Source organism: Diceros bicornis, chromosome X (assembly GCF_020826845.1).
Source record: "Diceros bicornis minor isolate mBicDic1 chromosome X, mDicBic1.mat.cur, whole genome shotgun sequence".
NCBI classification, from domain to species: domain Eukaryota; kingdom Metazoa; phylum Chordata; class Mammalia; order Perissodactyla; family Rhinocerotidae; genus Diceros; species Diceros bicornis.
This window is the reverse complement of record NC_080781.1, coordinates 42121217-42132951: the sequence shown is the minus strand read 5'-3', so window position 1 is coordinate 42132951 and position 11735 is coordinate 42121217. Positions and strand designations below refer to the sequence as shown.

At 47.4% G+C, this 11735-nt stretch overlaps 1 protein-coding gene across 1 annotated transcript; it reads left to right on the top strand.

The window, feature by feature from the left end:
- Positions 1-6938: 6938 nt before the first annotated feature.
- On the top strand, positions 6939-11577 carry PCSK1N (proprotein convertase subtilisin/kexin type 1 inhibitor). The gene is made up of 3 exons (XM_058535814.1): positions 6939-7079; positions 10314-10786; positions 11249-11577. Exons 1-3 carry the CDS (start codon positions 6966-6968, stop codon positions 11436-11438), a joined length of 777 nt encoding a protein of 258 aa, XP_058391797.1. The 5' UTR covers positions 6939-6965; the 3' UTR covers positions 11439-11577.
- Positions 11578-11735: the final 158 nt, after the last annotated feature.

Genomic DNA, 11735 nt, shown 5'->3' with positions numbered 1-11735 from the left:
TCCGAACCTGTGAACCCTGGGCCGCCGAGGCAGAGCGGACGCACTTAACTGCTTTCGCCACTGGGCCGGCCCCACCCCTATCCCCCCCACCCCACATAGCTTTTAAAATATTGCACCCTTGTGTTCTAGTACCTGCATCGACTGAGAAAACTCTGATGCTCCTCTAATTTTTTTAGGTGATTTTATGCCTTTAGAAGCTTCTTCTTTACCCTTGGAGTTCTAAATTTCCCCAGGATCAGTCAATCAAATATTACACACATACTTTATGTTGGTTACAGTGACAGGAGAATATAGCCATGAACATTACAGATGGCGACTCTGGTCCTATTTATAGAACGTCCATTCTAATGGGGGAAGGAGGCAGACAAGTAACAAATACATAAATAGACGTTTCAATAAATGCAATAAAGGAAATGAACAAGGTCTAATGTCAGAGAGTAATGTCTGGAGGACAGGGCTACTATTTACATAAAGTGCTCAAGGGCGCAGGTGATTCTAAATAAGTACAGCATGTGCAAATGCACTAAGGAAGGAAGGCTGCATGTTGAATTTTCAACATCAATCTTTCATTGCTTTTAACTTTCCTCTTCCATTGTCTATCTCTTGGTCTTCTTGGATCCTCATATTTAAGATACTTCTTCAAAATTATCTTCCAGATTGCTAATTCTGTCTTTTTTTTGTGTGTGTGTGTGAGGAAGATCAGCCCTGAGCTAACATCCATGCTAATCCTCCTCTTTTTGCTGAGGAAGACCGGCTCTGAGCTAACATCTATTGCCAATCCTCCTCCTTTTTTTTTTTCCCCAAAGCCCCAGTAGATAGTTGTACGTCATAGTTTCACATCCTTCTAGTTGCTGTATGTGTGACGTGGCCTCAGCATGGCCAGAGAAGCAGTGCGTCGGTGAGTGCCCGGGATCCGAACCTGGGCCGCCAGTAGTGGAGCACACGCACTTAACCGCTAAGTCACGGGGCGGGCCGGCCCAAGCAGCCTCTTTTTTTAAAGACTTAATTTTTTTTGAGCAATTTTAGGATTATAGCAAAATTGAGAGGAAGATACAGAGATTTCCCAATACCTCCTACCCCCACACATGGCCTTCTCTTATTTCATGAGTGTAGTATCAATATTTAAGAAGTGTCCATGTTTGTTCAATTATCTTTGTTTCTTCTCATTTGTTCTTGTTGCATTTATTCTTAGTCCTTCTGTCTTGTGCCATTGTTTTTTCTTGAATTAATTAATTCAATACGTCATACATACTTATTGAGCACCTACTATATGCCAGGCATGGGAATGCAATGGGGAGGAAATCAAAGACTCTGTCCCCGTGAAACTTACATTGTAGTTGGGAAGACAGTATATAAAGAAATATGGGGATGATATTATGAAGGGCAGTGATAAGCACTACAATGGAAAATAAAGGAGACTACAGAGACAGAAGACTTTAGGTAGAGAGATCAGGGTAGGCCTCTCTGAAGGGGTGCTGTCTGAAGGGGTGCTGTCTAAACAGACCAGAATGAAATGAGAGAACAAGCTACATGCAAAGCGAACTGCAAGTCCAAAGACCCTGAAGTTGTGAACACACTCAGCATGTATGAAGAACAGAAAGGAGACCACTGTGGTGAGGGAAGAGTGAGTGAGGAGGACAGTGGTAGGAAGTGAGGTTGAAGAGGTGACAGGGGCTAGATTATAGGGCCTTGTGGACCATGGGCTTTATGTGGGACCATGAATGTTAGCTTTTGTTCTTATGGGAGCCAGGGGAAAGTTCTAAGTAGATAAGGGGCATTACTTGAATAGGATCCCTCTGGCTGCTATGAGGAAAAAAGACTGTAAGGGGGCAAGGGAGGAAGCAGGGAGACTACTGAGGAGGCTACTGTAAGGGTCCAAAGGACTGATGACAGTGCTGGCAGTGGATAGGGTGAGAAGAGGTTGGATTATGGATCTATTTTGAAGGTGGAGTCAACACGATTTCCTCAGAGACTAGTTGTGGGAGTGAGAAAGAAGAGAGGAGTCAAGGATGCTTCATGGTTTCTGACCTGAGAAGCTGGGTGAATGATAGACCATTTACTGAGATGGGGGAGACTGAGAGAGGAGTAGGTTTCCTTTCGTGGTGGAGGGGCAGGCCTTGGAGGCAGTAAATCAATAGTTCAATTTGGGGGAAGTTAACATCCAAGTGGAAATGTTGAGGAGGCAGTTGGAGTTTGAATCTAGAGAGGCCCAGGCTAGAGATATGAATTTGGGAGTAAGAGTGAATAAATGTTATTTGAATGAATTAGAGTGACAGAGAGCTCTGGAGGGTCTCATACTGGCAATTAAATGCTCCAGCCCGAAGCAACACATGCCACTTCCACTCACAACACATGGCCCCACTCAGTCATGAGGAAGTGCAATCCTACCATGTGCCATGGTGCTGGAAGGGAGGAAGAAGTGAAAAGACTGGCGCACAGCATGAATGACCACCACCAAGAGTCAATGGACTTGTTTTTACTTCTGCAAAAGCAGCGTCCCCCACCCCTCACCCGCAGCACCTGCATTTGGGTGTGCTTCCCTTAGCTCATTTTTCCACATGGCTTGATTCCATCCACAATCTCTCTGCTAGAGAATGCCTCAGAATGTCTGGTCCCCTGATGGCTCCCTTTCTTGAAAAGCACCACTGAGGATTTTTTCAGTGTATTTTTGGGGTTGCTTTGAGGGGATTTGGGGAAGAAAGGAAGATAGATGTGTGCGCTCACCAGATCATTTTGCTACACTCTCCCAGAAGGCTTAAAAATACAGCAAATGAGAACGTGGCACTGCTGTGCTTCAGCCTCCCCGGCTGTACTTCACTTCCTTAAATATGCCACACTGCTTCTCACCTTAGATGCTTTTCCTGTGCAGTTCCCTCTGCCTGAAATGCTTTTCCCTTATACTCATCTCCCTGGGTAGCTCCTCCTTGACCCCTAGCTCTCAGCATAGATACCCTTTCTCGGGGGAATTTTCCCAGACCCCCTCCACTATGGGTGGTAGACTCTCTTACCACTGGGGCCTTGACAGTGCTGGTGTAGAGGCTTGATTTGGTTAAGTACTGCGAGACAACTGTCCATAACGGCTGCTCAAGCCCAGACTCTCACCAACAGTACATGAGGCTTCCATATCCCCACATGCCTGCCAACATCTTGTGTGATTCAGTTTTCTAACTTTTGCCAGTATGATAGATCTAAAGTAATATTTCACTGCCTTTAAAAAAGTTTGCACTTCTCTAATCATTAGTAAAATTGAGCGTGTCTTCATGTGCCTGCGTAGCTTCATGGGTTTCCTCTTGTGTGACCTGTCTGTTCCTATCCTTTGTCCATTTTTCTTTGGGGTTCCTGTCTTTTTCTTGCTGATTTCCCAAAGTCACCTTTATATTCTGGATGTTTAACCTCTTGTCGTTTCAGACATAGCAAATATCATTTCCCAGCCTGTCATGTCTATTAACTTTGTGTATGGTCTTTCATTAAACAGAAATTGTAAATTTTAATGTGTACATTGTCATTAACATTCTTCCTTGTTCTTTGTACTTTAGAAGTTTTGTTCAAGATGTCTTTCCCCATCCCTAGGTCACATAGTATATTTTCTTCTATTAATTTATAGTTTTTCCTTTTCCATTAAGGTCTTTAACCTGTCTGGAGTTATTGTTTGTATATGTGCGAGGTAGGGCTCCAGCTTATTTTCCTGACACCATCTACCTTTCTGGCCTTGTAACACAGCCTAATATTTGGTAGGTCAAGTCCATCTTCTTTACTCCTCTTTTTCAGAATTGATTTAGCTATTTACAGACCTTTATACTTTTATATAGATATTTATTTATTGAAATATAATTCACATAGCATAAAGTTCACCATTTTAAAATGTATAACTCAGGGCCGGCCCAGTGGCACAAGCAGTTAAGTGCGTGCGCTCCGCTGCGTCGGCCCGGGGTTTGCAGGTTCGGGGCCCGGGCACGCACCGACACACTGCTTGGCAAGCCATGCTGTGGCGGCGTCCCATATAAAGAAGTGGAGGAAGATGGGCGCGGATGTTAGCCCAGGGCCAGTCTTCCTCAGCAAAAGAAGGGGAGGATTGGCAGATGTTAGCACAGGGCTGATCTCCTCACAAATAAAAAATAAAAAAAATAAAATAAAATGTACAATTCAATAGTTTTTAGTATATTCACTAAGTTGTGCAACCAATACCACTGTCTAGTACCAGAACATTTTCATCACCTCAAAAAGAAACCCTGTACCCATTAGCAGTCACTCCCTATTCCCTCTCCCCCCAGGCCCTGGAAACCACTTGTCAACTTTCTGTCTCTATGGATTTTCCTATTCTGGACATTTCACATAAATGGAATCATGTAATATGTGGATTTTTGTGTCTGGCTTCTTTCACTTGGCATATTTTCAAGTTTCATCCGTATTGCAGCAAGTGTCGTTGCTTCATTTCTTTTTATGGATGAGTAATATTCCATTGTATGGATATACCTCATTTTCTCTATTCATTCATCAGTTGATGGACATTCGGGTTGTTTCTACTTTTTGGCTATTATGAAAAATGCTGCTTTTAACATTTGTCTACAAATTTTTGTGTGGACTCTATATACATTTAAAAATAAGTTTTATTGATTTCCCTTAAAATATTCAGCTGGGATTTAAGTTGAGATTATATTGAATTTATATATTAATTCGGAGGTAATTGAAATCTTTATAATATAAAATAGTCTCATCCAAGAGCATGAAACATGTCTTCATTTATTCAGATCATCTTTTATAACTTCTAATGAAGTTTTAACGTTTTCTCTATAGAGGTCTTATTTATCCCATTTATACTAGTTTCTTTCTTTCTTTCTTCCTTCCTTCCTTCCTTCCTTCCTTCCTTCCTTCCTTCCTTCCTTCCTTCCTTCCTTCCTTTTTTGGTAAGGAAAATCCTTACCTCTTTTTGCTGAGGAAGATTGGCCCTGGGCTAACATCTGTGCACATCTTCCTCTATTCTATGTGGGATGCCTGCCACAGCATGGTTTGATAAGTGGTGCGTAAGTCTGTGCCTGGGATCCAAACCTGTGAACCCCAGGCCACTGAAGAGGAGCACACAAACTTAACCACTATGCCACCAGGCTTGCCCCTGTACTACTTTCCTATTGCTTTACAACAATATTACCACAAACTTCTCAGCTTAAAACAACATACTTACAATAACATTAACTCACAGTTTCTGTGGGTCAGGAGTCAGGGCATGGCTTAACTGGGTTCTCTGCTTAGGGTCTCACAAAGCTGAAATGAAGGCGCTGACTAAGGCTGCAGTCTCATCTGAGGCTTGACTGGGGAAGGATCTGCTTCCAAGCTCACTCAGGTTGTTGGCAGAATTCAATTCCTTGTGATTGTAGGACGGAGGGCTTCAGTTTCTTGCTGGCTGTCAGCTGGAGGCCACCCTCAGCTCCTCTAGGCCACCCTTTATTCCTTGCCATGTCAGTTTCCCAAAAGTGGCCACTTACTTCATCAAAGCCAGAAAGGGAGTGGGAGTCGCCTCACAAGATGATTGTTTCAGTCTCATTTTTAACATAATCATGTACATGTAATCACGTACATCTGGTCACCTCTGTCATGCACACACTCAAGGGGAAGGGATTACACAAGGATGTGAGCACCAAGAGGCAAGGGTCATGGGAGCCACCTTAAGTGTATGTCCATTACACCATCCCTGGGTATATAATCTTTAAGTCCATGAGGAGATACGTATAAGAATTTTCATTGTAAAGTTGTTTGTAATACTGAGGAGATGGAGGCCGTTAGAATCAATTAATTAGATATACTCACAGCAACATAAATGGATCTTTCTTTTCCTCACTTTTAATTGATGCGGTGTTACCATACTTTGTTTTAATTTCAAAACGAAAATATCTTTATTTTTTATCTGATTATAATAGTAATACATATTCATTGCAACATTTTTTTCAGAAAACAGAAAAATGTAAAGGAGACAGTGACAAACCATTAGTTATCTCCTCACCCAGAAATAACCACTAACATTCCTTTCCCAACATTTTTTTCCCCTATGGATACATAAATTTTAACAAAGTTTTGTTTCTTTTGATGTATCATTTTAAGTGGCTTGAAATCTCCCCTGAAACAATATATGGGTAAAATCTATCTATGTATCTATCCATGTATCTATGGAAAAACAAGTAGATTCAGACAGTAAAATAAAGACAGAGACAGGAGGAGGGTTGTAGAGATGAAGGGAGAAAAAGAGTCAGAGGCAAGGAGAGACAGATGGGAGAGAAAGACAGCGTGAGCTATGGGCACATAAGGGCAGAAAGAGAAACAGAGAGCCATGGAGAGATGACGATACTGGCAAATAAACGAGAGGACAGAAAGGAGCGTTTATTGAGCTCTACCGAACGTCATTGTTATTAAACCTTCAAAGCTACTCTGAGGGGCAGTTACTAGTAATCCCTTTATGCAGGTGAGGGACTGAACCTTAGAATGGTGAACTGACCTTTCCATGGTCACATCACCTGGATTGAACCCATCGCCTGTAAAGGGCCTGGCCCATAGTAGGGGATCTGTAACTGTTTATCCAAAGAACAAAGTCATATATCTCCTCCCCAAGGAGGGAGAGGTGGGGACCAGACCCCCATTCCACTCCACCGAGTCCATTTTTTCTGTCTGTCTGCAAAGGCGACAGCAAGATCTGTTGCCCCGGCAACTGCCCTCCGACTGCCATGGCAACCGCCATCGCAGGCAGGATCCTGCTCTCTACCTTGCCCCTTGGACATCTCCATGGCGATGGGCGGGATGGAGGGGCAGCAGGAGCTCCGAGGCTGCGCCTGCGTAGAGTGGCGGGAGGGGGTGGGCAGGAGAGGACAGGGTTCCCCGATGTGCGCAGCCGCAGAGCACCACAGCCTTGCCCGCTAGCCCGGGCAACTGCGCATTTGCCAGCCAGTCCGCCCGTCCGGAGCCCGGCTCGCTGGGGCAGCATGGCGGGGTCGCCACTGCTCCGCGGGCCGCGGGCCGGGGGCGTCGGCCTTTTGGTGCTGCTGCTGTTGGGCTTACTTCGGCCGCCCCCCGCGCTCTGCGCTAGGCCGGTAAAGGTGCGACCCCGGTCGGGCACGGGGTGGGAGTTGGTGGGGAAGTTGCTACAGGCGAAGGTCCGTGTTCTGCTGCTGGCCCCTCATCCTCGCTGGCCCCAGCTCCCGGGACATGCAGAGAGACCGACAGGGTGGCCCGGGGTCCAGCCTCCAGTCCACGTCCAGGCCATGCTGGGCTGGGTCTCTGCGTGTGCGGGTGACAGTGTCCGGGGCTCGGCCAGCAGCCGCGCCCTGCCCCTCTCTCCGCACCCGGCGCTGGGCTTGGCCTCGCCCCACCCGCCGCCTGTGGCGCTGTCCATGGGACTAGCGCGCATCAAGGGAGTGCGCGCATCGGTATGTGTGCGCAAGATGTGATGACAGGGGCGTGAGGGTCTTGGTGTCCTTGTAAGTGTGTGTCCTTTGGTGTGAGCGCTTCCTAGGGTCCATACAAAGGTGCCATTGTGGGTCCGGGTGTGCAGTGTGTGTGATGCTGAGGATGCTTCTGTGTGTGACTTTTCTCAGTGACACCCATGTGAGTGTTTGTGAATCCTATGGTGATGGCATGACCTATGGGCGTGTCTTTCTGTGTGTTTGTGTGTGTCTGTGTGATTTTGTTTTTGTTTGGGAAGGAGTGGTCTTTGCATCTCCGTGTGCACATCCCATTTTTGTTCGGTTGGACTGAGTGACTAGGATTTTGTATGTGTTCTTGAAGCTGTTTCTCCCTGTTTCTTTGTGGAGCTGTGTCATTGTGGGGAGAGGAGCCATGATGCCTCTGTGCTGCATTGTCTTTAAGCGTGATGCGTGTCCTGGCATCTGGGGAGCTTGGCAATTGTAACTGCATGAGCAGCCGTGGATGTGCAGTTCCTTGTGTGTGAATGTGTCTGGGTTGGGTTGCATGTGACATCTCAAGGCCTGTCAGTCCATGTGAGTGTGTGTGAGGCCATGATTGCCAATGAGTCTGATTCTCTTGGGGCTGAGGGGTGGTGGGCATCAAGGGCACTTGGAGCACATCCTCCTCTAACTCTTCAGGGTGCTCTGCATCAAGGATGGGGGATTTTTAAAATTATTAAATATTTTATATACATGACATAATATATTTAACATACATGTACAATGTAAGGAATGATGATAAAATACCTCCCATGTGTACCCACCACTCAGTTTAAGAAACAGAGCATGACCAATAGTTGGAAGCCCCCGGGTGCCCCTCCCCACAGCAGCTCCTCTCCTCCATAATCATTATCCTGTATTTCCTGTTCATTGATCCCTTACTTTTGTCTGTAGCTTATCACATATCTGTGTATGTCTAAACAATATCTTGTTTAGTTTTTCCTCACAGAAATGGAATCAAACCAGACATCTGGCTCCTGGTAGTCACTAGGGGTCACTAGGAAGTCATCGGGGTGTCTGGTAGTCTCAGGCAATCTGCAGTGGAATTCTGCAACTTGCGTATTTTTTTTTTCTCTTCGTTGGCTATGAGAGTCATCTACATTGAAATGTGTGGCTGTAATTCATGTATTTTTATTGCTGCATATTATATCCTATGAGTATATCGCGAGTATTTGAGTATGTCATGGTTCGTAGATGCATTCTCAATATGTCGATAGACATTTGGGTTGTTTCCAGGCTTTTCTTTCTCTTTTTCCCCTCTCTCCACTTTTATGCTGTTACAAACGGTGCTGCTGTAATTTTTTATGAACTGTGTCCAGTAGTGTATGTACAAAAGCTACTCTAGGGTGTAACACCCCAGGAGTGGGTCATAAAATATACACATCATTTTAGACGTTGCCAAATTGTCCTTCAAAGTTATTTTGGCAATTGAATTCCCACCAGTGATGTATAACAATTTCTATTTTTTTCCACATCCATGTCAACACTGGACATTATTAGACTTTCTGATTTGGGGCAATCTTTTGGACCTATAATGCAGACTATCTCACTGGCACTTTAATTTGCATTTCACTGATTACTAATGAGGTTCACTATTTTTTGTATGTTTAGTAACTGTTTTTGTTTCCTTTTTTGTGAAGCACTTGGTTGTCAATTTTGCCCGTTTTTATATGAGTTTGGTTTTCTCTTATTGCTTTATAGGCCTTCTTCATACATTGGATGCTAATCCATTCCTGACTGCTTGCTTTGCAGACATCTTCATCAACTCTAGTTTTAATTTCATTCTTTTTATGGTGTCTTGGGATAAAAAGAAATTCTTAATTGTAGTGTAGTTAAATTTATTTGTCTTTTCCTTTCCATTGTTCCCAAATTTGGATCACTTGTTCCTGCATGATTTATTGCAGGGGTTGATTCTGTCTCCACTGCTCTGCAGTGCCCCCTCTGTCACGTGGCAAGTGTCAGTATGTGTGGATCTCTTTCTAAGCTCTGTTCAATCTTATTACTTCTTCTGCTGTATTGAATCTGCTGTTTGATTTGCCCGTTTAATTTTTAATTTCATTTAAAATATATTTCTAGATGTTCTCTATGTTTCTTTTTCAAATATTCATGGTCATTTTTATGGTCTTTTGTTCCTTGCTCACACTTTTGATACCCTCTGTTATTTCTTTAAACTTACTGAAATTGTTTCAAAACCGTCTGAACTGAAAATTAGTCATTGGGTAATTTATTCTACAGATAGACTTGCACAAATGCCAAATGGTATATGAACAAGGTTATTCATTCCAACATTATAAGAACAGCAAAAGATTGGAAGTACCCTAAATGTTCATCAATTGAAGACTGGTTAAATAAACGATTGTACATCCATACAAAAGGGATTCAGTGCAGAAGAAAGAAAGAAAAAGGGAGAGAGAAAGGATGCTCTTAAGGTACTGAGCTGGATATAGATTCCAAAAAGCAAGGTGCGGAAGAGTCCGCTACCTTTTGGGTAAAACAAGTGGACAATAGGAACCTATAAAATGCGAATATAGGTTCCTATTGTTCACAAATTTAACAATCTATAGCTGTCATATCTACTATGGCCACTCCTATAAAGAAACCTGGTCTCCAGCAGTCCCAGGGCAAGTTCTGAGTCACTGGGAAATCGTTGGGAGGGGGGGCGGGGTGTAGGAGTCTTTGGTGGTCTTAAGTGTGTCTGGAGACATTTGGGGGTCTCCAGAGGCCTTAGGGGTGTCTGGGTATATCTGAGGGGCTACGGTGCCTTTGGTGGCATCTGGGGATATTTGATGAGGTCCACGGAGCCCTCCGGGTTGGGAGGTCTCTGACGGACGCTGACGACATCTTCCTTTCCACCTCGTCTTCCCGCAGGAGCCCCGCGGCCTGGGCGCAGCCTCGCCGCCCATGGCTGAGGCTGGCGCTCCCCGCCGCTTCCGGCGGGCAGTGCCCCGGGGAGAGGCGGCGGGGACCGTGCAGGAGCTGGCGCGGGCGCTGGCGCACCTGCTGGAGGCCGAAAGGCAGGAGCGGGCGCGGGCCGAGGCGCAGGAGGCCGAGGATCAGCAGGCGCGCGTCCTGGCGCAGCTGCTGCGCGTCTGGAGCGCAACCCGCACCAACGACCCGGCCCTGGGCCTGGAGGACGACCCCGACGCGCCCGCCGCGCAGCTCGCCCGTGCCCTGCTCCGCGCGCGCCTCGACCCTGCCGCCCTCGCAGCCCAGCTTGTCCCCGCTCCTGTCCCCGCCGCTGCGCTCAGACCCCGGCCTCCAGTCTACGACGACGGCCCCATGGGCCCCGACGCTGAAGACGCCGGCGACGAGACGCCCGACGTGGACCCTGAGCTCTTGAGGTACCCGGGGCTGGAGTGGGAAGGGGGCGGGCGCCTGCATCCCGGGAGGAGGAGGGCGAGGGGCTGCGGGGGCCTGCCTCACCGGATGGAAGTGCGACCACCTAGGTCCTGGGACCCTAGGAGGGAGGGAGGTCCTGGCCCCGGGGTGTGGGGGCAGAGATTCCTGGCTGGGGGAACAGTGGGGGACCTGGACTCTCGGTCCCGGGGAGGAGGCTGGGATGCCGCATTTCTGGGGGCAGGAGTGGGAGACGGGGAAACTGCAGTTTCTGTAGGCGGGGATGGGATGGGAGGCGGGGACTTCTGTCTCCTGACAGCAGGTGGCTGGGGACGCCTGGGTTGGGGGGAGGCTAGAGACGGCCAGGTCCCCAGGCAGTATGGGGAGGCAGGGCCGTCTGGGTCCTAGGGCCCGGGCGTAGACTCGCAGACACATCCACACTGCATTCTGCTCTGGCTCCCTTGCAGGTATTTGTTGGGGCGGATCCTTGCAGGAAGCCCAGACCCTGAGGCTGTGGCTGCCCCGCGCCGCCTCCGCCGCGCCGCCGACCAGGATGTAGGCCCTGAGGTGCCCCCTGAGGGCGTGCTGGGGGCCCTGCTGCGCGTGAAGCGTCTGGAGACCCCCGTGCCCCAGGCGCGCCGCATTTTGCCGCCCTGAACACCACCTGAATTCTGCGCACCCAGAACCACCCCTCCCCCAACACCCCGACTCCTCCCCGCCAGCCGCCAGGCGCAGTTGCTGCCCTTGAACCTCAAGATACCCACCCCTGGACCCACAATAAATACGATCTGAAGCAGCTATGTACTTGTCTGTGTGAGTGGCAGTTTCTAGGGAGCTGATGGATTGAGTGGTGATAGCCACTCTTAGACAAGGGCAGAGGGGCCCCTGCGCTGGGTCCCACACTTTATGGCCCTCATTAATTCATCCCCTCCTCCCTCAGTCTATGCCTCTCCT